Here is a 27998-nt window from a genome sequence, read left to right on the forward strand (position 1 = left end):
TTAATTCCTCAGTGGCATCTCTGACACAGCTGCTTCTTTTCTGGTTCTTGCCGTCCGTGTTGTGTGTGTTTTACCGTGCTCCTGGCTCCGTGTCTCTCTGCCTGTGCTAGATTACCATCTCCCCCCGTCACTGAGTGTCTGTGGTGTGAATCAAGGTCATCTCTTGGCAAATCCATCCATCCATCCAGTCGTCTCTCCCACTCACGCCCGCCGGGTCTGTGTGTGTGTTTTGCCCAGCTCGCCGTCCCCTCTCCGCCTCTGCAGATTCATTACTGAGAGCCGACCACGACTCTGACCTCCACCGCTGGACTAATTGAAATCTAATTGAATGGTGTTCGTCCAGACTAATGAAAGGCCGCCAAAGAAACTGCCAATCTTTTAGTTTGAGCTGCAGGCAGGCGCCCTGCCACCTGACAGTGACAGTGGCGTGAAGACTCAGAACATGGCGAAAACTTGGATGGATATGTGCTCCAGTGGGGGTGAGGCTGTGTGGCTCAGGTGACAATCCAAAAGCTACGGTGGCCTGACACCAGGCTCCAAAGTAATTCTTTATTTCTTATTATATCTAGCATTTCTGTCTTAATGTATTACTTTAGTGGCTATTAGTCCTGGGTCCAGGACAGAAAGAGCAGGTGGCTGGATCGGTTTGCTTGTTCCACAGAACAGCCAACGTCCATTTCCTCCTACTTTTCTGAGGTTGTTAGGAGGACGAGATCTCACCAGCATATACCAGGTCAGACCCAAAGCCACCTCCCAGTTAGCGTGACCTAGATTGCAGGTTTTGCTGAATCAAGTGAGTAAATATGATGATTTTGGCGTGTGAAACACCAATAAACACCTTGCAGACTTGCTGGCGTCCATGACAAGAACGAGGGCGAGCACAAGAACTGTGGGAGAACATCTGAGTCGGGAGTGTGGCATCACTTAGTTTTGACATTTCACCAGATGTGTTGAAACGTCTTGCCGAGATAAGTTTGGTTTTTAGTGTGGAATGGGTTTGTTCAAGCAGCTCTATATGATTGATGTTTTTAGTCAGTGAAAACTGAAATCAGGCTTTTAGCTAGGATTTTGAAACCAAAGCCCACGTCCCACCTGAAATAAATAAATATGGCACCATGTGTATTTTGATCCCTGTTAAGCTATTTTGCTGACATTCTGCAAGCGCTGTTTGCCATGCAGCGAAATGCAACGCTCCACAGAGCAGCTCACTGCCCGGCGCAGGGGAGCCGGGGGAGCAGGCTTCATGCTTAAAAGAAATGTCAAAATACTCCTCTGATTAAAAAGCTAGTTTTGAGTTAGTTATTCAAACCATTCTTTCAAGTTTGGAACTTATCTGCAGTTTCCTCTTGTCATCATCCCATCAATAACAGCGCGTTTCCATGCAGTATGCAGAGTATGGCAACTTGCAACAATTGGCGACCGCGATGGCCAAGCTACGGCTACGAAAGGGTTGAAAAACGGTGAATTTCGATCATGTTTGGTTAAGTCACTGGGCGGAAACACTCTTTTCATGGAAACTAGTGTGATGACGCTACGATAGGGCATTGCACAGGCGCTAATAATCTGCTAAATGGACGCAGATGCCCCACTAGCTAAAAGCCTGGACGCCATCATATAGGTATTTGAATTGGCGATTGCGTCACTAAAGTAACCAAAAAAACAGGCCCTTTTGATGAAACCTCACTTCATTGAAACAGTGGCGTTGAGTGCTGAAGACACAGCTTTGCTCCACTCTGAGCCTCTCCTGGATGACCAGGCTCCTGCTGTTGGCACTAAGCAAGAGTCCAGTCACCCTTTCAAGAAAACCTGACTGTTTCCATTGCTCATCACCACTGGCGACTGTTGGACTGTAGGTCAACCAGTAAATCCAGAGCTTCACCTTTTTCATACGTGTTTGTTTGATGCTTGGTTTTCTCTGGACACTGGTTTCCTCCCGCAGCTCCAAAAACACTAAGCGGTTAATGGGTGACTCTTTATTGTGTGCAGGTGTGAGTGGTTGTATGTGCAGAAGAAAACATCCTGGTTGTTCCCCCTGCCTTCTGCCTGTGCTACTTTGGTTTGAAATGGACAAGCAGCTGTTAACGTTCATGAAAATCCAGCTTCAAAAGCTATTTGCTAAGAGCATTTTCACTGATCTGTGAATCAAATGTCAAACTAAAACTTGTGTGCTGTGCTATAGCAATGTGAGATGACGTTCAAGGATGAGCGCAGCTGTAGAAAGTGATGTAGCCGCGACAGAAACAAGCAGGGGTGGACGGTGGGAGGGGGAGTCCTCTGGGAGGCGCTTGTGTTGTTGAGCCTTCTTCCACTGTTAGCAGGTGAGCGTTGATGCTTGATTCTCCATAAGTTATTCATCTGACGTCTCTTCAGTGCTCCGCTCTGAAATCATGATCGGTCCGGCGTGTGGAGAGAGGGAGGGGAGGGGAGTGGAAGATGGAGGAAACCAGGCCGAGTCATTAGAGGAGGAGGAGGAGGCGGAGGGAAGGAGAGAGTGAGAGAGGATGAGGCTTTATGATGTGTGGGAAGAGGAAGTGACCTTTCCTCTCACTTTCATCTCGGCTTTTCTCTCCCATCGCATTCAGAAACTCTATTTTGTCAGTACCACACTATCTGTAGTTCACCTTTTCCTCCCCCTCTTCTCCCCCCTGAAGGTCCCCCTGCAGCCCGGCCAGTCTTTCAAGTTCACGGTCTTGGAGACTCTGGACCGGATCAAAGAGGAATTCCAGTTCCTCCAGGCGCAGTATCACAGGTACAAACACACAGTTCCTTGGCATTTGTCAGTGCAAAACACAGCGAGATATATGCATATTGATGATATTGAAGGTATGAGATTGTATCTCACAGGCTCTTCAACTCCTGGTCCCACTGTGGAACGTAGCTAAAGGTTTCATCATTTATCTGACCTGACGTGACCTTGTCTCCAGTTACACAAAACATAATAAGTTATAAATACAAACGTCCCAGTATTTTTATCAAGTAATGGATTGACATGGTGCCACTATACCATCAGAACCAGGCCCTGACCCGGGTGACATTACAGTCTCCTTCCTAGTCAATCACCTGCTGGACCACTGGAACTGAAATGACTTTGTTAAAGGCTTGGCTCAGCGCAGATGAGGGGGTTTTCTCATGACCTGAAAACACGAAGCTCTGTGTCGCTGCCTCCACTGTCACTGCGCCCAGTCATATCCAGCCTCACCATATGCTGGGAAGTCATTTGTATGCACTTCCATGACCTCAATCTGCCACGTTTCTTGTGGAATTTGTGCTCTTAGCAGATGCAACTAAAATATTGAATCTGTTTGTGCCCTTCTCTGCCCTTGCAGCCTGAAGCTGGAGTGTGAGAAGCTGGCCAGTGAGAAGACCGAGATGCAGAGACACTATATCATGGTGAGTCACAGCTCCAAACTGATGGTGTGACTGTGATGGTCGTGTTTGGTGGAGCAACATGAGCTGACTCTGTCAGTGTTAGTGTTAAAGGCTCACATGTGTCTCTGCTGAATGCAGTATGATATGCACCATCTGCAAAGCTGCCCGTCTTCATAAAACCTGGGAAAGCAGGGCGGATCTGGATCGTAAGCTTGGAAGCAACACAGATGGATGGATGAAACATACAATTCAGAGAGAGAGAGGGAGCGACTGTTTGACTGTATGTGGGAGGAAACACACAGTCAGACAGACAAACTACTGGGCAGACAGATTAAAGCTCGCAGACAGACAGAAGATAAACAGATGAACAGAGGCACACACACCCGCGCACACACACACACACACGCCTGTCTTTCTATCTTGTGGGGACCGTCATTGACATAACGCTTTCCCCTCTCACCCTAAACCTAACCGTCCGAAACAAATGGGTGAACTCAACCTTTACTCCTAACCAAACTAAAACCCAACTACAATAACTTTGGACGTTTATGAAGTGAGGACTGGCCAAAATGTCCTGACTTTGCAAAATGTCACTCACTCTGTTGGTCCTCACTAAGATAGACGTACACACGTAGCACACATAGATTCCGTACTTGTGAAGATACAACTCATCTGAAAATAAGTACACACGGAACGAATGCTTTAAAGCTGCAGCACGCAACCGACTGGCTGCTACAATAACTCATCAACTCCAGTCAGAAGATTCCCAGTGTCGTGTCCTCAGTTTCGAGGCTGGGTGTAACAAGTAATCCGGTACTATTGTGAAGTGACATGCACTGATGACGTCTGTACCATGAGACCCGTTCTGGAAGTGGATTGCGCAGTTAAGATTCCAGATTGTTTTAGCCACTGTCACGTTGTTGGAACATTCAATATTCAGTTAGTTTAGAACAGGGGTCACCAACATGGTGCCCATGAGCAAGTGACTGAGAAATGTGTGTCAAAACTGCCTTCTCTGTATTGTAGTAGTCTTATTTACTGAAACTCTGACTGGTCATAATGGAAAAACAAAAAAGTTCCATTTGCGTCCCTTGTACCTGACCAAAGCCATGAAACTGAGAAGTGTAATGAACCACAGTTTTGTGCTGTCACACTGCTAGTGTGCACTCAACCGCTGTCTGGAGCTGTTTCCTGGGCCATGTAACATCATGGTCCTGGTTCACTTCGTCGGCACCACATCAACACGGCTGCCTATCCTCTAATCGACGCTGCATTCATCAGTGTCATCATCTGAGCTGCCTGAGTGAAGTCTAAAAATAGGTCGCGAGTTGTTTGCTTTTTAGGGGAGTCAAATAAACAACAGCCTTCAGATATCACCTCTCAGTGGATTCCAAAACGTGTGAAAAGACCTCCTGGGTTTGTCTGTGTCCCATCATGGAACATGGGTTGTGGTCGTCCTGCGGGGCTGGGAAGGAGGTTGCTGCTCCCCCTGTGGTGGATGAGACCACAATACCTTACCCACATTGTGATGTCCTGAACTCACAGTGGGTAGAATTTGCTTGTTCCATGATAAGGTTTTTCAGAGATATTAAGAAAAAAAGATCCATCCATCCATCCATACGTTCATCCATCTATCTATCCATCCATCCATCCATCCAGCTTAGACCACCCTCTTGACAGAATCCTCCTCATCTCCTGAGGGAGGTCTAGGTGGCTTCCTGAATAGAAGAGGTGTACAGATGGAAGAAGGAGTGAGGGAAAACTGGCGAAAAGTGTCGAGTGCATTAATTACTTTGTGTTACATGACATGTTTTTTTTTGTTGTTAAATTGACTTGAATGCACAGAATACAAAGCCCTTCAAGTGACGGCATGTTAAGAATAAGATTGAAAGCTTGCGCAAAAAATCTCCCAGGGAATAACTGGAGCCTTGTTGGAGAAAACTCTCTTCGGCAGCCTTCATCTGTGATCTCACTCTGGTCACTTCTTAAACTTGCAAACTGTTTTTTTTTAACCTCAGATAGACAGACAACTGTTACAACTGAAGCGTATATGATATGAATCGTTTTTCATTGGATGGCTCACGCAGTTTTACAGTTCTTCAAATATATGGAGAGGAAATTGAAGGGAGGGCTTCAATTAAAGATACATTTCTAATATGAAAGTGTTCAGGCATAAAAAAACAGGGAGCCGTTGAGAGAGAGAGAGAATACCACAGAGAGGAAGTGAAGGAGTGTGAATCAGAGCTTCAGACAGAGATGTTATTCAGCGACAGTGTGAAAGGATGGAGATGTAAAACAGAATCAAATACCAGGGGAGCGACTCACCCAGGATAAAAATAAGATGTTCAATTAAACTAAGAGGGAAAGATGGAGGCGAACGGCAAACATGCAAAACTGAGCGCAAGAAGAAGTGTTTGTGTGGTGGGTGTGAAAAGCAAGTGGGGGGGGGCAGATAGAGAGGAGGACATGCACAGACACGTAAATAATGTGAAGTAACAATGGACTGGCTGCGCCCACAGAGGAGATAACCCAGAAGGCTATATTTAGACGGCCAGGCCTGTCATCCACACTGAAGCTTGTTTCCACAGACCAGGGCGCCGCTCGCCACACTCACGGCTTCTTGCGCTACGATTCATCACTTTTAAGCTCTTTAAATATGACAGCCAGGCTTGCAAAGTGGGGAAATAGTTACACAAGATGATACCAGCACTGATGCATGTGGATTTTTATGAGCGCTTCAGGGCTTTATCCCCCAACGCAGCACAAGAAATGATGTTTGTACGCAGTTAGGTGGCAATATTTTCATTTCATCACGTCCGATCCATTTTGCTCGGTGTCTCCTCTTCGCTGGAAGCTTCCGACATGCTCATTGACTTTCCTCAGCTTGGAAAATGATCTACCGTGGAACTAAATCATCTTTGGCAGAGAAATGTGTGAGGGTGGTGAGGAAGAAGAAGGAGTCTGGTGGAGTAAAAGAATCATGCCGTTTTAGAGCAAATTTAAAGGCCTTAGCATGACATATAGTCCTGAAGATATTCGTGGAATGAAAAGCAGAACATGGTTCTTCCCAACATTGAGGCCTTCTACGAGATTTGACCGTTGTTTTTTTCAGTATTATCAGGTCCACTGTTACTGACAATGACAGTACTGCTTCTGTTGAGGAGGACCCCTTAAGGAAGACTGTTTAAGAGGAACGTGAAGGATGTTTGAGATTGGGGTCTTCAACTTGGTCCCCTAAAGCGCAGGTTTTTGTTCCAACTAGTGCTGACATCATAGAAAATACCATAAACTCCAGTGCTGTCATAACTGTACTAAATCCATCAAGACCTGACTGTACTGGTCCTCCTCACGCAGCTCACGCTCTCTGCTGTCGCCAGATCTTCAGGGTGGTGAGTGCAAAGGTGGGAGGACAGGTTTATGGAATTACCTATCTTCATCATAACATATCATCATCTTCGTTGCACATGAGCTACCCCTCGTCCATACGGTGCCTCATAACACTCTGTGAGGTTCTTCATGTTTCAAACTGGTGCTTACACTGGACTGGACCGTATCTTTGGAGCAAGGTCTGTTTCAGTCCAGTCTGTTTCAACCAAATGTCCACTGAATAGTTTGGACCTGGAAGCAGCGCGGTGGAGTAGTGGAATGGAACTGTTGTGGACTGTTCGGTGGACATTCGGTTGAAACAGACTGGCGTTGTGGTCTGGTCTGGTACAGCACAGGCACCACTGGTCTGTGACTCATGATTCACAGTTATCGCTAGAGGCTGTACACCGTATCCATCAGTTGCTTCCCTGAAGTTGTGGAGGAAACACCATGAACAAATGACATGGTGGATGGTGCTAGGGCTGCACATCTGGCTTTCTGTCATTTAGATGTGCCTTTGGTCACCAACCTGCGCCATGCCAATGATGAGAGGTGTTCTGGAGCTGAGCGTGGTGATGGGAGTATAACTGAGCAGAAGATTGAGGCTTGTGACAGCAGGTGCCGTTGTTGTTGTTGTGATGAATTTGATGCGTGCCAGCAGAATTTCTGTCTAGCGGAGAATTTCAGGATTCCGGTTCATACTGCTTCCCGTTGGATGCCGGTTTCGAAAGTTGCTGGTTTCAGATGCTCCGATGCCAGCGCCATGTAAACAAGCACTACATCCACTTCAAAAGGCTGTTGGATTCACTCGGATTCAGTGCCGTACACAAGATACTACCATATGTGTATTACAAACTCTTTTTTAATATCACAGAGAAAATGTGGACGTACAGATAGTAAAAGATTCACTAAATATATGTCTATTACACTGAATACGTGGAGCTGCGTAAATCCACAAAAACCATGTACTGAATAACAAGGAAACGCTGACAAGACATCACTTCCTGCCAAAACAATGGTACTGATACTGATGACTGTGTTCAAACTACTTTTGTACATGTGCAAAATCAACCCTAGAATTGGCTCATTGAATGTTTCCAGGTAACATATTGTTTGAATGTTCAAGTTAAAGGAAAATAAGAAGCTGTCCATACATGTACATACACGTGTTTTTTGTGGGGAAAAAAAAAAAAATTAAATAAAGACACATTTTTAAGAATCTTGTCTGAAAATCCTTTTGATGAAGTGCAAAATATATTAGAATATTATATATATTAATATTGAGATTATTTTAGGGGGCACATCACTCACCTCTATAACTTCCCCAAAATATGGTTGACATTGCAAGTGTGTGTGTGTGTGTGTGTGTGCTCCCCAACCCCCAGGCAGACAAGTGTGTGTCTCTGTGAGAATGAGTTTTGATGATCTTGTGAGGACCTACAAATGCGATGGGAATGTGTGTGTGTTTGCTCTCAGCCTCCTTCTCTCACTTTGTCAGTCTGATTCAGAGTGACACAGCTTTCTCTTCAGCAATATCACAGTCCCAGGCTTCCTGACAAAGACAAGGTAAAGTGAGTGAAAGCAATGAGAGCGAATAGTAAAGTATTTGAGGGAATTGAGGCGAGACTTTATGACAAAGAGCGAGACAGAGAGACCACAGGGATGGAGAGGAACAACTGAAGGAAGTGTTCAGTGATCAGTGATAAAACCGGAATAAAGACAGACAGATGACTTGAGGAGCAGGAGCGAGGTTCAGCATGAAGCACTGAGGGGTTGGAGGTAGCTTCGCTAAGTGGTCTTGCATTAAATATTTGAGAAGACATGACTCACATTCAGATGCAGGGCTTGAGTCATCACGCGAGAGGACCACCTTCAAGCTTCCTGGGGAGAACCCAGCCTTTCTCACAACACTGTAAGTCAGTGTGTATTACTGTCACATTTGTACACGTTGTTCAGTTGTTGTCTCGACTGCTGCGATGAAACTGGCCGAGAGAAGCTGCTTTGATAGATGTGGTTGTCACTGGCTGGTACCTTGTCGCACCTCTAACGTCCGTTAACATCCTGCCAGGAGGTGAAATTACTCGGACAGAAAATATTGAACAGTAATCATGAGTTGTTCTGTCTGTGCGATTGATTTTCTTCATGAAAAATACAAAGAGCTACTAGAAACAAACTGACAGGGTCGTCTGACACTTTCCTGGGGCCACGAGGGCGAGGGGCCAGTTGAAGGGTGGGACAGGGCTCATTAATGGGCTTAAATAAAGATATTTAAATAAAACAATGTATTTATCAATATTTTAAAAGTGTTTAAATGCTACATTAAAGGTCAGTTTTGGATTTTGGAAATTCCTCTACTGATGCATCCTGTATTCCTTTCTCTTGTCTATTTTTTGTTCAACTTTTACAATGTCTATTTTTGTTATTTTGCCCTATATTTATTGACTAGTATAAAAATATTTAACAATTGAATTCCTAGCATTATTGCTGTACAACTGATGAACTTTTTTACAGTTCTATACCAAGATATTTATATTTGCTACCCATCATGTAACTCTTCTGAAGATGCCTTTGGTCATAATAAATTACATCATTTTTAGTTTGAAAAGTCTGTTTTCCTTATTTACAAGATCACAAGTCGGTGAATCGTGTTTCTTATGATTTTTTTTTCCAACTTTGATCAATAAATCAACAGACTGTATCACAGCTAAACAGACGCTGGAACAAATTCAATTGAATTCATTGACCTGCCTTGTCACTGGTCGTAAACATTTGTCGCATTAATGTCCACTACGTTTATAATGCAGTCTGTGCCGTTCAAAGACTCCATATATCTCTAATGCTGCTGTGCTGCTGTTACTAAATATTCACTGAGCTGGACACCAGTGGCAGCAGAAGGAACACGACGGTCAGTGTTTTGTACCAGGAGGATTCTTTTGTGAGCAAACCAGTTGAGTTCCTTGTACTGCACACACATCTAAGACCAGGCTGGTGCTGCTCCTGCCTCGGAGCAGAGAGCAGCCTTGTTCTGATAAGCAAGCAGTTGGATTTGCATGTCAGCAGGAAACCCTGTTGGATCTGTTCGCTTTCTAAAATAGTTTAGCTGGGTTTACTATGTTAATTAAAACATTTCACTGGAGCAGTGAGAGCAGACGAGAGTTCTGCAGCTGAACCCACTGCGGATGTTTCAAGTGAGCTCAGACTCCCACTGAGCTTATTGCTGATCAGCAGGCAAAAATAACAAATCGTCACTTCGCTGCCGTCGAGCAAACACCCACGGGGCGACTGTTCATTTGTGGGTTTTCGCTCGGTTTAAATTAAACTTGTTTTTTGTTCTTGTGTGAAATGAAATGCTTGTTTCAAGCGACATTTGCATCGACTCTTCTGGCTGTTCTCATCTCTTACCAGGTCCACAGTGCTCTGGTGGTGCCAGGGCGGTGGGGAGATGCGAGGATGAACTGATGCTTCAGTTGAAACAGAGGAGCTTCAAAATAATTTAGGGGAAAAAAAAATCAATCCAATCCTATTTTAGCTTATGTCAAATTTTAGATTTTCCAAATGTATTTTCCCACCCTTATTATTCTTCGATTATTTCTATTTTTTCTTTAGCTACACATGATGGAAGGCCTCCAGTCCATCACAGGGTGGAATGTCAACAGACACTCACTCACTCACTCACTCACTCGCTCGCTCACTCACTCACTCACTCACTCACTCACTCACTCACTCACTCACTCGCTCACTCACTCACTCACTCACTCACTCACTCACTCACTCACTCACTCACTCACTCGCTCACTCACTCACTCACTCTCCCGCTCACTCGCTTGCTCACTCACTCACTCACTTGCTCGCTCACTCACTCACTCACTCTCTCGCACGCTCACTCACTCACTCACTCACTCACTCACTCACTCACTCACTCACTCACTCACTCACTCGCTCGCTCGCTCACTCACTCACTCACTCTCCCGCTCACTCGCTTGCTCACTCACTCACTCACTTGCTCGCTCACTCACTCACTCACTCTCTCGCACGCTCACTCACTCACTCACTCACTCACTCACTCACTCACTCACTCTCTCTCTCGCACGCTCACTCACTCACTCTTGTTCACTCACTCTCTCGCACGCTCACTCACTCACTCACTCACTCTCTCGCACGCTCACTCGCTCATTCACTCGCTCGCTCGCTCACTTACTCACTCACTCTCTCGCACGCTCACTCACTCACTCACTCACTCACTCACTCACTCACTCACTCACTCACTCACTCACTCACTCATTCCCTCACTCTCCCGCTCACTCGCTTGCTCACTCACTCACTCACTCACTCACTCACTCACTCACTCACTCACTCACTCACTCACTCTCTCGCACGCTCACTCACTCACTCTTGTTCACTCACTCTCTCGCACGCTCACTCAGTCACTCTTGTTCACTCGCTCGCTCGCTCACTCACTCACTCACTCACTCACTCACTCACTCACTCACTCACTCACTCACTCTCCCGCTCACTCGCTTGCTCACTCACTCATTCACTCACTCACTCACTCGCTCACTCACTCACTCACTCACTCACTCTTGTTCACTCACTCACTCACTCACTCTCCCGCTCACTCACTCACTCACTCACTCTCCCGCTCACTCGCTTGCTCACTCACTCACTCACTCACTCACTCACTCACTCACTCACTCACTCTCTCGCACGCTCACTCACTCACTCTTGTTCACTCACTCTCTCGCACGCTCACTCAGTCACTCTTGTTCACTCGCTCGCTCGCTCGCTCACTCACTCACTCACTCACTCTTGTTCACTCGCTCGCTCACTCACTCACTCTTGTTCACTCGCTCGCTCACTCACTCACTCTCTCACTCACTCACTCACTCACTCACTCACTCACTCACTCACTCACTCACTCACTCACTCATTCCCTCACTCTCCCGCTCACTCGCTTGCTCACTCACTCACTCACTCACTCACTCACTCACTCACTCACTCACTCACTCACTCTCTCGCACGCTCACTCACTCACTCTTGTTCACTCACTCTCTCGCACGCTCACTCAGTCACTCTTGTTCACTCGCTCGCTCGCTCACTCACTCACTCACTCACTCACTCACTCACTCACTCTCCCGCTCACTCGCTTGCTCACTCACTCATTCACTCACTCACTCGCTCACTCACTCACTCACTCACTCACTCACTCTTGTTCACTCACTCACTCACTCACTCTCCCGCTCACTCACTCACTCACTCACTCTCCCGCTCACTCGCTTGCTCACTCACTCACTCACTCACTCACTCACTCACTCACTCACTCACTCTCTCGCACGCTCACTCACTCACTCTTGTTCACTCACTCTCTCGCACGCTCACTCAGTCACTCTTGTTCACTCGCTCGCTCGCTCGCTCACTCACTCACTCACTCACTCTTGTTCACTCGCTCGCTCACTCACTCACTCACTCTCTCACTCACTCACTCACTCGCGCTCTCAGTCACTCACTCACTCACTCACTCGCTCACTCTCACTCACTCACTCACTCACTCACTCGCACACTCACTCTCTTGCTCTCTCGCTCGCTCACTCACTCACACACACTGTATGTTTTGTGGCAGAGGGAGTGACACCCAGAGCACAAGCACAAAGAGCATTGAAACAAACAGAAAGGTGGTAGGATCACTCCAAATCCAGAGTAATTTCTGGGTGAATTCAGATCGTTTTCATGCAAACTATCTTTGGAAAAGAAGTTTCATGTTCATCATGATTTTTCTCTCCCAGTCTGACAGTGCAGCAAACTGACACTGTGTCTCAATATAAGATAAATTCAACTGTGGCTCGGAGGTTCCACTGACATTGTGCATTACATGAGCGGAACTGTCGAAGGAGCGGTACATTTTCATGACATCTAACCTTCATCAGTGTTCGATGAGTCACGTTACACCTTGAAAGTACAGACTCATGCAGAGGCAGTGGTGTATTACGTACGTATTACTTACTTATTACTATCCGACTACGTCTTGCTTTCTTGACGTAAGTGAATGCTTTGAACTATGCTATGCTATGAATGGGCCTGTTGAGGGGTGGTAGACATGGTGTTATAAAGGGTGGGATGACCTTTGCACTGAACTAATCTCTACTGCCTTGTGTGTGTACTGTGTGGCACTGCCACTCCTACTTCATTCTTCAAGTGACTGTGTGATTATCAGGTGCGCTCTTGAATCTAACCGCAAATCTGACTTTGGCTTTTCCCTGAGATACACAGGTGCTTCCATTACCATCCTGTGTCTTTTAGAGAAGTTCTCTGCTCACCTTGTCTGAATAAACAACTCGCTGCTGAAGTGAAGTGGGATTTGACTTGAAACGTTGCATTCAAATAGCAAAGTACTGAGTGGAAGAGGAGCTTCGGAGAAAACTAGGGAGCTGCAGAGTTGAAACGTGGAGTGGTCGGAGACTGAGGGACTAGGTGCACAGGTGAGGATAGGAAGGCTGTCAGGCATTAGTCACTCTTGCTTCCACAGTGTCATCTGTTTTCACAAGTAAAAACACCCTTCCAGAGTTTTCACTGGTGACAACACTTGAGCAAGGACAAACATACCAGCCAAGACATTGGAGTGGAAAATGATATGGGAAGTGGATATAGGTCAAGTGATCCTGGGAGTCTGGTGGAGGATACTAGAGTGGCGGTGAAAGTGCCCGTATAAAGGTGGCTGAATAAAAGACATGCAGATAGAGGAGAGGCAAGACATCATGATGATGCAGTCAGACTCTCAATGCTCCTGGTGACTTCCACTGAGATCACACGTGAGGATATCTCAGTGCTGCTGATCAATGTTTCAATGTGTTTGTTCCTAAACTGTCGAGGACTTTTGAAACAGAGCAAGTTATTTTTAGAAGCAGATTTCTTACTTTCTGATTAAAAAAAAATGTTCACCTCTTATGTCAAAATGTCCCAAGTCAAAGTACACACACAAATATGGAGTTGGAGAAGCACGTCAGTGACGTGTGAGCGAATGTTGGAAAAAGACGGATTACAGTAGCAAGAATGGTTTTAGTTACTTTAGTAATCTGTTGCGATCATCATTGAAACACCGTCTTATGATTTCATCCGCTGCCATGCAGCAACACCTTCCGAAGACGCTCAGGCTGCTGGAGCGTCCTGCCGGACAGGAAATGGAGCGATGACTGAACGAGCATGAAAGCACATAGACAGGCTGACATCTCTGAAAGACGGAGCTGCGAGCATCACCCAGGGGCTGCAGGAGGGATGAAGTAAATTGAGAGAAAGAGAAGCGAGCTGTGCTGCAGAAATGAGCTGCGGAGGAAGAAGAATCCTGCTCTCATCAGTCAGAGCTTTGCTCATCCAGGAGCCGGCGCCTCTCTCACCATGACAGATGCTGGTTGGCCACGTGCCGCCCTGCTCCTGTAACAGTACAGTACATTATTGATGTGCTCGCACACCACAGGGAACAACAGGTTGTGGACCTTCAGACTTGCAGGTAGTTTGGCACACATTAAAGTGATTTCATTCAGGCTATTAACATCAGGTTAGTTTTTCGCTTCTATTGTTCGACATCAATTCAAAAAGACTATAGTTCATCAGGGCGACCGCATTTTCTCGCAGTAAGACCTTGGTTTACTTGTCACGGCAGAAAGATGGATATTGAACTGGTGGTTACGTTAGCCAATGAAATAGCAAATGGCTAACAATGCTAGCATTTTAGAGACTTTGGAACAGCAGACCTGTGCTCACAGGCTAATTCTTGGTTAAATCACCAACATTCAAGCAACACAGTACGACCTGTGACCCCATTGCTAGAGTCAATACAGCGTCTACTCTCTCAGAAGAGCAAGGTTCCTCTTAGCTAGCAGAACACGCTAGCATCAGCAACTTGGCACCAGCGGTTGGTCCTCGGTATGGATTTGACTCATTTGATTTGGGTTTGAAATACTGGTTTAGTTCAAATATTACATTGTGTTCTTGGCTCATCCGTGATACCTTCAAGACACGTAAGCAACGCGTCAGTTGTCAATCAAGGCCGAGCAGGAAACCAGGCTTCGAAGTTCTTGGAAGAGCGTAGTCTCCCCCAGAGGACAGACAGTGATGAATAGATGTACGTAGTTTCATAAAGATACAGTGTGCCGAAGCAGTGGCTCTTGCCGTGGGCTCCCTCTTCTCATACAGGGACCCGTAACTGTGAAGCCTCAAACATATTCCAGCAGGATGCTGCTCCTTTGCCTCTATTTGTGTTCTCTTGGTTTGTACTGAGACAAATGTATCCACCTCAAAGTGCATGTCTGCATTTTCTGTATCAGATGAAGAACCTGGCACACAGTCCCCAAACACTTTCAGGTTAATTGGTGTCTCTAAATAGCTGTGAGGTGTTAGTTTTCCTGTGGCCACGTGTGACTGCAGTGGCGATGTTCTGTGGAGGTGGGAGTTGCTCCCGCCCACTGTGCTGAAGTACTGGGCTTTTTCACACAGCAAGAGAGACTACAAATAAAAACCCATTTTTAAGCTCTATGAATGTTCCATCATTGGGAATAATAGGTCACTAAACTGGAGACAGGTTGAGAATTCATGTATGAAAATTCTAATGTTGATTGTGTTTGTTTTCACAGTACTACGAAATGTCCTACGGTCTCAACATCGAGATGCACAAACAGGTAAGAGCTACACTTTAAATACGGACTAAAGAAGCCCTCAGAAAAGTCACTGCTGAACTGAGTTGGACTAGCTTTGATTGTACCGTCGTCTTTACCAGGTGTATTCACACTGAGGTCAAAGTACATGCAGAATTGTGGAATTGGCCGATTAAAATGGGATCTACTGTTTAACATGGATTACAACATGAGCACAACATGGATTTTGTGCTCAATAATGTGCTTGATAAACTGTTTTGTTTGTGTTTAGGAAAAATTCAGTCGTATTTCTGTGTAATTTGCCCAATTCCAGTTGCCTTAGTGGACAGGCTGTTTACAGGAGCATTTTTGTGACTGAGTACAGTGTAATGGCTGTTGTCTTTCTACATATACTTCTTGACCTATCTGTACAAAAATGTAATGAATTTTAATGTAATGTACAACAAAATCTATAGAACAATATTATTTATATATATTATAAAATAGGTATTTTTCATTTTTTGGTGCCTGGGTAACTGAAGCTATACAAGGGGCCAGTAAAACTCTGATTTACTGGCCTGGTGAAAAAAGTCTTAGGTTGAACCCTGATGTTTGTCATGGTCTGCTGTCCTCATAGTTTCAGTCCGATGTTATTTACGTTGAAGTTATCTTCCTCTGTCCACATTGTGTCTTCGTCTGTTCGAGGGCAAAAGATTTCTCGCAAGGAAGGGAGGTTTTATCTGTGTAGACACACAGAGGTGACTGAAGACAAATGCAGAGAGAATTGTTGTCCAGAACTGGAGTGTCTGGAGCTGCACCTCTGAGAGATGAGAGGCAGGAGTTAGGAGGGGGGGTAGGAGAAGAAGGACAAAGATGACAGAGGAAACAATGGATGGTAAAATGGGAAGAAATAAGTGGCCCATCTGACAGAGAGGAAGCTACAGTGAGGTGTGTAAGAATAAAAGGAGAAATCAGGAGGTGTGAGAGAGGAGGAAGTAGACAGATAGAGAATGATACAGATAAAAGAGAGTGAAAGCTCATGATGTGATACACTGAAATTGTAATAAAGTCACACAAAAGGGCTGTGAAAGTGAAATAGATCTGATGGAATAAAGAAGTAAGGAAATGATGTGAATTTGAGAGGAAAAAGAGTGGACGTCAATGAATGAGCGTGTAGAGATAGAAGACTGAGCTGCAGGTTTTTAATGAAAGTTGACTTTGAAGGGAAGACTTGAAAAAAAGCGATGAAATAATCTTCCAAGTGAAATAGTTGCGTGGAAAAGTGGAAAAAAGATGAGAAGCAAAAGGTAAACAGGAAGCTGTGAGGGAGATAAAGACTACACCGAGCAAATAAGGAGGGAGGGAAGGAGGAGTGGTGGTGGGAGAGAGAAAGGAGAGAAAGCGGAGGGTTAAAGAGACATCAAGGATGTGGGGAGAGCTCTGAGCCGCAGTGAAAATAATGAATCATGAATAGATTTAACAGCATCTGCCCTTATTTCCGCTCCTCCTCTTAACATCCTGTCTGGATCCCCCCGCTCGCTATCAGCAGGCGCTCACGTGCTAGCTGGAATTGAGCCGCAGCAGAAGTCCCGTGACCGTCAGACCATCCTGCCTCCCCTCTCTTGCTGGATGAATCATCCTGACTGTTTCCTCACTTCAGCTCATCTGTGTCTCGTCTCTCTCTGACTCCGTCTGAACTTATGAACTTATGCGCCGTCTCCTTGGACTTCTTGCCTCATGAGGTTGTCAGGCTGCAATGGGAAAAAGTCTTTGCCTTTCTCCATACTCCATACAACCTGCTTGCTACATTGGATACCTTTGAACTCCAATGTGATTTTTTTTCAACAACAAAGCCAGAAATAGAGGTTGGGGCACCGGTGATATTCTAACCCTTAAATCATTTAACATATTTAATAAACACATGAACAGCATTATTTTTTGTCTGTTTCTTCATTTTGTATGACACTATGTCTTGCATAATATTCATCTCTAAAGTCTAGCGGGACTCTGGACGGAATTGGGACGCTGGTAAAACATTTTTCAAACCTGAGAAAAAGGGCCCCCGAGGCAGGAAAATATTTTATTGCCGTCTTTCTTCTTGATTAGTCGTACTCACACACAACATTCAATCACATCACTGAAATGGATCAACCTTCCGTGTGTCGTCTGTCCAACACTCTCCAAGCACAACTGCGAGGTTGCTGTCCCGTGTCTGGCAAGTAGCCTATCGATGCGTTCAGTTAATTCTGGATGGAAGTTGGTTTGCTCATTTAGTTTTAAGCTGTGGATTTTTAGTGATGTCGGACCCGTAGTTGTAGTTAGTGGTGCTAATGTGGTCAGTTAAGCTCCAAGCAACGTCACTATTTTTGCCTGTCTGTCTGATGCTGCGGGTCAGAGAAGCCTATAGCTTCTGGCGTCTGGACGCTACTTTGTGACTCTCAAGAACTCAAATTCCCTGTTGGATATATATATATATATATATATATATATATATATATATATATATATATATATATATATATATATATATATATATATATATCCAACAGGGAATTTGGGAATTTGAGTATATATATATATATATATATATATCCAACAGGGAATTTGGGAATTTGAGTATATATATATATATATATATATATATATATATATATATATATATATATATATATATATATATATATATATGACATAGAATTGATGAGGAAGAGAGCCACCTTTTTTAAGAATTGTAGAACAAAGAAATGGCTGCAGCAAAACAGGTCCATTTATCAACCAGGGCTGGAGGTCAGGTCCTCGTGGTCGATCTATCCATGTGCCTGATTATGATCATATGAGACCATTTGAGTTTTCTGATGTCATTTTATTTTACAGTGACAAGTTCAAGTTACCTTCTGTGTGGCTACAAAAACAATTGGGTTTGTGGATGTGCAGTGTGCTGGAGGCCAGTCAGGGCATGACAGAAGCCGTGTGATAGTCAGGATGCTGAGCAGTCGGGCGGTTTCCCTCCCCGACAGACCACTGTGGACAGATGAAGCAGCTGGCCCGTCCTTCCTTCCTGTTTCCTGCTTTAATTTCACCAGCGCATATTAGAGCCTGCATCTGTGTGTTCCAACCTGCATGATTCCTCCGGATCTGCCTTGTCATGTGACCGTCTGTGCAGCACTGTAAACAGCAATTCCATCATGGGCACCTTTGCTGAAATCCTGAGCAAAGCAACAGTGGAGACTAGAACCTAGCGACAGACACGTTATTCCAGCCGTCTGCTTGTTCTCTTGTCTAACTGACCTGAGGATTTTAGCATCTCCCTGTGTGTCTAAGTCGTGTCATCGATCATTGTGTCTGTAAAAAAGACACACAAAGAGAATGAGGAGAGTGAGAGGAGGTGAGCGGTGCCTTCATCTTGAGCTCACTGCTGTGCCTCCTAATAGGATTGGGCTGCTCTGCTCCTTCTCTCCTCCCACGTGTCTCTTTCAATATCACTTTTATGTCCCTCTCTTATAGCGATCAAGCACTGTGAAAATCATCAGAGTACCGAGTTTCCCAATTGGAAAATCTGCATGAAAGACACCCGGAATCATTGTTATGACTGTGGTTTATCGATTTGGTGATGTCATCACAAATGTATGTGGATATTACATTTGTAAAAAACAGCTAGATTTTCATTGTAAGAAGCAGAAGAACTATAAAATAATAATACTCTGATGATGAGTTTAGTCTAGTTTAGAACTATTCTGCATATTTACATTTACATAGTTTCACTCCTGGCCTCTTACTCAGTTTTTCTGCCAGTCGGTGAGTGCAATGTCCGGCTGTTTTTTTTTTTAGCTGGTGTGGTAGGATGCACATACTGGTGGCCTTCTCACACTCACTGACTGCCACATCGCAGGTCTGAGTGAAAGTCAGGCTAAAAAAAATGTAAAAAATATCAAGCCTTCAAACTAAAATAAAATCAACACATTTTTCCTTTTACCCTCACTATGCACATGCATGCCATACATACCCTTTTTTTATCACACAAATCATTCAGTAGTTATTCTACTGAATCCTGTTCACTGAGTGATGCATGTGAAACTGCAGTGTTCCTGCTGCAGAAGTGCTGAGCGTCACTGAAATTCTCTGCTTTCAGATGGTGTTTTGGAGTTTCTCAGTCGGATAATCCCTGTTACTGTTATTTAAATTGGCATTGAAAGTTTATTATGCAATAAAATAATGCATAATCCATATGGCCTAATCCCTCATTAACTAAATATTGTTGACAGATAAACCTTAACTGCAGTAAGATACAAATTCTGGCAGAGATCTCGTCCAGTTCCCTCTTCAACCATCACCTCTTGTTCATGTTGTTCATGGTCTCAATACAAGATGGTGACAACAAAGGTGCAGTTTAACAACACAATGAGAAAATCCATTTTCAGTTGGAGCTTCAACTGTTCAACTGTTTGAGCACTTGTATTTATGCACCATTGTTCATGTATCATATTCATATCAACATATTAATATATTCATATCAACATATACATGTTCCTGGCTGACAGCCGCCCTAAACACGGTGAAAGCTTGAGACTTGGAGTAGAGCAGCTGCTTCTGTATTTTCAAAAGCATGTGCGGTGGAGCTGGCATCTCGACAGGATGTCATCGCACCTTCTCCTGAGGCAAACAACGACTATTTTCAGGCGTACTTTTGTCTTCTATGTTGATGATGAGGTCAGCCTCCTGTGGTGCATGTTGATGCGCAGGTGTTTCAATGGAGTCTTCCGCTCTCGTATGACATTCCAAATCGGGGGGGCGGGACAAGCGCAGAAGTCACAGAGACTGAAGAGCACTCGACCATGATACGCCACGGCAGTGGGATTTGCGTTTCAATTGAAGTCCTGAACATATGTCAACATGTGGAATGCAAAAGTTTATTTCAAAGTTTCAAAGTTCCTTTATTGATATTGATTTTGGAATATGCTAAAATCCCACATGAACCAACAATTGCCATAGTCACGATTAAACCTGTGTGATGCTGCTGCTGTGTAGCAAGAGCGTTCACTTGCAGCTGGAGGCGACGCTGGTCTTTCATGTGTGGCGTTTGTTGATACTCCTGAGGCTTGTGTGTGCAGCTTGTTAAGGCTCTCTGTTGACCAAAGACATAGAGCAATTACTGGTGGCAGTTTTTGTTTGTGTGTATGTGCATCGTTTGTCTGTGTTCTGTTCTGGACTGCAGAGCTCTCTGACCTTGAGCCACACCCTCACTCACCTGGAATATCAGGACTAGGACTTTGAAACCTTCTAAAAGCATGTTGAATACATTTCTCTGCTCACTCACACACAGACCGATCATATTACTGTTAACACAGTTTAATAACAGCGCTCAATGAAGGTGCCAGCGACCTCTATGGGCCATTTAATGCCTCTTCTTTTTCGATTCTTGTTTCAGATGTGGGTCAACAAGTGTGTGTGCTGCTCCTTTTACGATTATGGGTGGAAGCAGCTCTGCTGTATGAATGTTTGATGTTCTTTCACTCAATGTGTATTGTGTATGGCTGCACACGCGAGCGCAACTGAGCTCATTTGTGAATAATGAGGCGAAGAGTGAACAGTGTGATGTAACCCCAGAGGAACGGTGGAAAAAAAAGTTGACGGAAGACAAGGAGAAGGAGAGAAAATGTGATGGGAACACAAGTGATTACATTCTCAGTGAGCAAACCTTTTAACATAATGGCTTTGTCACAGTGGTGGGAGAAGCGCCCGGCGAGTCGCCGGCTTTGTTGGCTTATCTGAGGGTTTGTGTTTGTGGCAGGGAGATTTGTGCTGCTCTGGTCGGTGACTGGCCGACCTGACACGATGACTGGTGGCAGTGTACGACTTCCTCAGTGCAAACTGGGTTCGAGGTGAGAGCAGTGATGGGCGTGGTCTATTTCTGTCTCCATGAGAGACGGGTGTCGTGAGTCAGATGTTGTCAGTTGATTCTTGGAGATCTAGAAATCTAGCATCATTATTTTTGTGTGTTTTGATAAAGCTTTTAGGGTTGGGGTAGTCCTCTTAACTTTCCATGTTATCGCTGACATTTTCCTTAGCCTGGCTGAAACACTGTCTTCCGTAAGTCACTATATCACGTCCACATTAATCTGCAATGGCTTTCATTCAGCCAACACTCAGTCCTCATAAAATGACCTGGCCTTCAGTATGTCACATAAAAGTGTCACCATCAGTTGCACCATCACACATCCATCTAATGAATGCTTCTCACCAAAAGTGCCCGTGTGAAGGAGCCATAGCTCTGTTGGACTCCCGGATTGTCATGTCACTGAGTTGTGACAGGATGTTGGCTGTGCATGGCAATAAATACAGCCGAGCGTTGTCACTCTTAAAGCGTGATAAGACACTGATAACATGCAAAGCAGGGATGGGGGATGCAGGGACACCAGGATCTGTGCACGTCAGAGACCTCAACAGCACAATTTAAATCATGTGACTGCATTTGCACGGCAGACATTAAATATAGGATCATGTCCTTGAGGTGGCTCTTAAGTTTTATGCGGAGCAAAGTCACATCTTATCATGGCGCCACCAATCCGACCCAGGAGCAGACAGTGGGGATCTCACTGTCAACACCCCCCCCACGAAAAAAGATATGTGTCATAAGGAAATTGTCTTTTTTTGTCATAAAACAAAGAATTTCTGCAATGAGGACAAACAGGATCACCAGAGAAACACGGTCAAAACAGAAACCTTGAGAGTTTGAAAGAAATGTTCCACCCCTCCTTTCCCAGCACACTTCGTTGTGGTGTCACTGCCAGTCTGGGGTTCAAGCTATTTCCCCGGATGACAATGTGCTTTCATCTGTTCCCTCATTTATTTTAGACTGCACCTGTGAGAACAAGGTCAAAATGATGACTTTTTTTTATCATTGAAATTTGATGAATTGTTTGCATCTCATCTCATATATCAATATCAACAACAATTACTTTAGCGAAATGTTAATAAATTCAGTTGTAATGACAATTTTAATTTTAATTTTATGCTCACGTGGACAGAGACTGTCAAAGGGCTGCATGTAGCCAGTGCTGCGTGATGAGGATGAAGGGCTGCCTTTAATAAACAGGGTCTTTGGTTTGGTTTGATTCAGCCTGGCTCAGGTCTTTTTACTCTATGTACTCCTCGGTGCTTTGTGTGGCCCTGTTTTGGGGAGTTGTGTGCCAGATTTGGACGCTGCACGTGCACGCGTGTTTGTACTGCTCTCCTTTTCCTCTGTTTCCAGAATAGAAGGACCATCAATCATAGGCGGGGAACAAGGGCGGGAGGAGGAGCTGGCTCAGAGCCAGGGAGGATGAGCTGGCATCCTGCCCAGATAGGGAGAGAGGGAGGAGGAGAAGAGAGCAAAATAACAAGACAGAGCATGAAAGACAAGACAGCGAGGGAGGGGGGGTCTCTGGGCGGGAGAAGCAGGGCAGAAAGATGGTTCCGGAGGAAGAAAAAAAAGAAAAAGAAGGAGGGCATAGAGAGAGGAGAGGAAGAGCAAGAGAGCAAGGCCATGTGTGCCGAGGGAGGACAGAGAGCGAGTGGAGGGAAGCGAGCCCACGGAGGAGCGAAACCAGGATGTGGATTGGGTGGAAGGAAAGCCGAACGAGGAGAGAAGCACGAGCTGCTGCTTCACCTCCATCAGGTGCATCACTCGTCACTGCCTGCAAACCTGAAAAGCTCAAAGAGCTGAAAGAGGGTTCGTCCGTCAGCGTGGTGATGAATAGAACTGGATCTCAGAGTGATGATTCACAGATGAGAAACACGTATATCCCCTCTTAAATGTCCTCCAACAGACCTGCAAGATTAAAAAAACTACTAGGTGGTAAGGAAGAGAGTGAAGGAGAGGCGTTTTCTGTGGATCAAAACATTTTTCTTTTTCACTGGAAGTAAAGCTTAACTGTAGCACCTCTGGGGAAGCAGAAGAAAAGGTCAGAGAATTCCCTGCTCCCTTCCCGCAGAATTCGGAGGGTTCACCGAGAACAAGAAGGGCAGTGAGAAAGCAGCAGTGACGAGGGTCAAGTGTTGAGCCTGTTTGAGGTCCTGCTGTTGTAATTTTGTTGAAGTACACTGATTATCGATCATGTGTCTACGTAAAGGGGAACTGTTATCTAGACATACTGACAGTTCATCAACTGTCTGGACGGTGTTTTTTCCAGCACTGTAGTTCCAGGAATAAATCTCTTAGCCCACTATGAAGTCCTGGAGAGTCTCGTTTTCTGTTTCACAAGTGCTTCACGAGTGAATCGTGTTATAGTCGTGATATGTGGCATCATCCTGAATCCAGTGGTCCTTGTTTTTCATATTGTCTCTTTCATCCGCTTCTCCTCCAAACACCTCCTCATCCTGTCCACCACTGCTTTCATTCATCACCCACTCATTGCTTTGGTGACAGTTCACTCTGACCGCATTATAAACTCAGTGGAGGAGCTGTCAGGCTAAAGTTCTTGTTTATTTGTCAAAAGACAGATGAAAAGAAGCAGTGAAGTTACTGGAACACATTTTAATATTGGACAATTTTGGCCGGTTCCCACACCTGTCTCCGTCTCTTCACACTAATAATCTCCCAAATCCTCCCAGATTATCTTTGGTATTTAGAGAGGGAAGAGCGGTCACACTATTTTCCATCCGACTTTAGGAGTCAGGCTCCAGAAAGAGCTGAGTTGAAGAAGATTTAGTTGCAGTGGCAGACATTTCTGCTGAAAGCAATTAGCGGGGAGTGACTACGCAGCGGATCTGCTGCTCACAAAGACGCTTCCCTCAGTACGCTGGCTCACTCGACCGTGTTGGACTCGGGGTCTGGCATCGCCATGGTTTCCCACCTGACGTGCCAGAGAGAAGCTGTGCTCATCACATGATGCTTGGTGCTGGAGAGACCAAGGTCTGAGCATGGAACTCCCCCATCGTACGCACGTTTTAATGGGCTGTAGCTTTGAGCCGGTCCTGTTGGGGCCTGTTTGGTTGTCGGCTTCTCTGTTCCTCACAAGGGCTTATGTAATGTCCTCAGCATGTAAAGAATGGCTGACTCTGCCCCTGTGTTTCTGTCGTAGCTCTGCTCAGATCCCAGGTTCTATCATCACCAGGTCCTCTGATCATATAAACGCCGCTCGCTTGTGATTATCGTCCTGTCAGTGCTGTGACAGGATGACAGTTTGGTTAGCGCTGCTGCTGCTGACAGCCTGTGTGTTTGCCTGTACGAACGGGACGCTCCCGGTTTGATCGGCTGATTTGTTCCAGAGAATTTCCTTTCCTCCTTTTTTTTTTTTTTTTTATCTGTCAAACATTTTCACAGTCTTTTTTCTTTGGGTTGTGTTTTGATGATGTAACTGCTCTTCATTCGGGGTAAAGTTAAAATCAGAATCCTGCAGTTAGATTTAGAGACAGACGGAGAGAGTTTTTTTCAAGGTTTTGGGGAAGACATTGATGACAGAGGCCTTAGTCATGTTTTTATTAGTGGTGGGTTAGTTCATTCCTATTAATTCATTACAACACAAAAAATTATTTAATTGAATTGAACAGTTTGCTGTCCAGACAACACAGAACCTTTGTGAGTGTAGGAGTTCTATTTTGGTGACCAAATAATGGAATTTGAATTTTGGAGTGCAGACCGACGATGTCCACTCAGGCATTAGCTGTTCAATGTCAGTCTTGTTGTGTCAGCATCAATGCAGGTGTGAAGGTCAAGTCATTGTAGGAGGAATGTCCTTGAGAACTTGAGAACTAGGTGCAATACCAGTGCCTTCATATGTATTGACCATTAAAGGCTGCCTGTAACAGTTTAATACACATTTGAGCTTAAAAAGAAAGACTGATTCAAATGAAAGAAGAGGAAAACAAAATGTAAAATACCTTTCTCCACAACATCTGTTTTGTGAGCGCTTTGTGAGTGAATTAAACTTCAGTTGAAGACTGTGAGGGCACTTTCATCCACCCAGCAAGATCTTGGTCCATCTGATTTTCCTTGCTTCTGTCCATACTTCTCCGGCTCTGACGACAAACACATGGTGATCTTTCATTCGTCGCACAGAAATTCATATTAAATTGTGAATCTTTGTTCCTGCTCTTGAGAACCTTCCACCTTAAGTCTGAACTATGTGGAGGTCCAACACAACAGCAGAGTCTTCCAGGTGTTCGAGCTGCATCCAGGACACTTGAGGATACAATGCTTTCCTCCAAATGTAACGTAGAAGAGAACTTTGTCAACATAACTTTTGATGTGTGTGGAGCAGCAGGCCATAGTAATCAAGCTCAGATCCTCAACGCCTTCTTAACTGGATCTATTATTAATGTAGATGATAAATGCAGCTTCACATTATTCACTGTGAATTAGAGCTTTTTTCCATTGTCAAAATGACACATTAGAATTTCTGTCATCTGTGGGGAGTCTTTTTGGGATGAAAAAGAACAGAACAACAGAAAAAGAAAGGTAGATAAAGGAGAAGCCACGAGGTTTTAAAGGGGAGGCTGGTCGTGAAAAGGTGAAATCTGAAAAATAGAGCAAGAGAAAAGGATGCAAAGCAGAGCGATGAGCGAGGGAGAAGGGAGGAAGCGGATGAATAGGGTAATAATGGCTCAGTGTGAGAGCTGTTGTAGGGAAAGAGACGGCTGAGTGAAGAAGAGAACAAAATGAGGCTGAGGGCACTCAGACAGATAGAATTAGACACACAGCAGAGGGAGTGTGTGTGTCTCTGTGTGTGTGTGTGTGTGTAAGAGAGTGAGACACACGGCGTGTGTGTGTGTGTGGTTTTATTAGTGGACCTGTATTGTGCGCTGACTGCTGTATTCCACGGTTGTTTACTTGATTTGCAGTGTGTGTGGAGGAGAGGGAATGTGAGTGTGTGTTTTATCTGCAGCGTGAGCGTGTGTGCATGCTTGTGTGTGTGCGTGCGTGTGTGCGTGCTCCTCTGGCAAAACATCTTCTTCTTTACAAGTTTTTGAAAATGGACAGATGTAATGGCGACTCTGCTGCGAACTGTGCAGCACTTCTGATACAGCTTTTATGAAGATGTGTGTGTTCAAAGGGGAGAGAGGAGGTTTGAAGCCCTTGATCATGGGAATATCTGCTGGACTTTGGTTCACCTTGTCGCACTTCAGCACGTTTGTCTACCGTTTCCACTGGCTCATTAGGAAGCTGCACTAATGCTCAAGCGACTTCCGTCCGAGTTGGACCTCGTGTTCATCCACTCATCATGTGACAACATCAAATATTCTCATCTGTGCCTCTCTGGCGTCTGTCTCCCTCACAGGCGGAGATAGTGAAGCGCCTCAGTGCCATCTGTGCTCAGATCATCCCCTTCCTCTCTCAAGAGGTGAGTGTCTCTCTCTCTCTCTCTGTCTCACACAGGTTTGTTGCACCATCCTTGTGAGGACCGCTCATTGACATAATGCTTACACCAGCCTATCGCCCTAAACCTAACCCAAAACACATGGCTAACCTTAACTAGGACTCTGAAGTAAGATGAAACCCAATAATAATGACCTTGTTGTTTTCAACAGTATAATAGCCCTGACATGATTTGTTTTCACCAAAATTGGTCCTCACTAGGATAGACATGCTTAAACACGCGTTTGTTTCTCTGTCCTTGTGGGGACCTCTCATTGCCAGAATGCTTTCCCCAGCCTCTCATCCTTAGCTGAACCATCTAAAACACATGGCCAACCTTGATCAGCACTCTGAACCAAACTTGTGCCCAATTATAATAAACTGCTTTGACTGATGTTGTAACCCTCTAAAGGTTGTGAGGACTGGCTAACATGTCCTCACATAATATAATCATAATCCAATCCTTAGATGTTTGTTTAAACTCCGTTAAAGTAGCAAATCAAAGCACCAACCAAAACATTCTCTTCATCTGACAGTAATTTTGCACGTGTTATTGCACACTGAAGACTTTACTGCTTTTTATGTTTGTTTTCTTGAATTTCAATTTGATGACATTCACTCAGTTTTTTTTTTTTTAACCAATTATGATCCAAGATTTTAGCTATTTTTCGTTGGCTATATTATTACTACTAATATACTGAATTAAAATAAGTCAGAAATGTATTATATTCCTCCGGTATTACTGCGGTAGTTTTACCACTAGAAGCACTGCGCCTCATATACTGTAGCGTTTGGCTGGTGGCAGTTTGTGAAGGTCTGATTTGTTGAATTGATGTTGCTATGGTGATTCAAGCAGAGTAAATAATGGAATCACTTTTTGTACCAAAGATAAAAAATATAGGTCTGTGAATTTCTTTTCTTTTTCAAGAAAAGCATTGTTGGGAAGTGGTCAAACATAATTTAGGAGCTGATAAAAGTCAATGAAGTCAATATTCTGGCCCCATGATTTTGAAGACCTGATCCAGGTGACTGGCTCAGAGGGTAGAAATAATCCAAGAGATATTTCATGGTGATGTCAGTAGATTTTCTCCCAGAAGTATCTCGCAGGGTTCACTGGGAAGCTGACAAAAAGAGGATAGATTCAGCTGCAGCCTGGTTGAGGGTGGAGGCCGCAGGAGGACATGTCAAAATAGGTCTGGTTAGAGAACTGCAGACATCATAGCAAACCCTGAAGCTGAGGGCAACAGTAGCAGAAGCTCCCTGTCTGCGACGGAAGTCAAGCTATGATCTGCAGCACTTAACCAAACTTC

General features: G+C 44.7%; 1 protein-coding gene across 3 annotated transcripts in view; it reads left to right on the plus strand.

Moving 5' to 3' along the window:
- The window catches only part of tle2b (TLE family member 2, transcriptional corepressor b), a 57565-nt gene that overhangs the window by 9953 nt on the left and 19614 nt on the right, over positions 1-27998 (plus strand). For all 3 annotated transcript variants that reach the window (XM_053882597.1, XM_053882783.1, XM_053882687.1), the window contains exons 2-5: positions 2652-2749; positions 3327-3390; positions 15357-15401; positions 26612-26674. In XM_053882597.1, the coding sequence (XP_053738572.1) occupies positions 2652-2749; positions 3327-3390; positions 15357-15401; positions 26612-26674 (270 nt within the window). The remainder of the gene's footprint in view (positions 1-2651; positions 2750-3326; positions 3391-15356; positions 15402-26611; positions 26675-27998) is intronic.

This window comes from Synchiropus splendidus, chromosome 1, assembly GCF_027744825.2.
Source record: "Synchiropus splendidus isolate RoL2022-P1 chromosome 1, RoL_Sspl_1.0, whole genome shotgun sequence".
NCBI lineage: Eukaryota > Metazoa > Chordata > Actinopteri > Syngnathiformes > Callionymidae > Synchiropus > Synchiropus splendidus.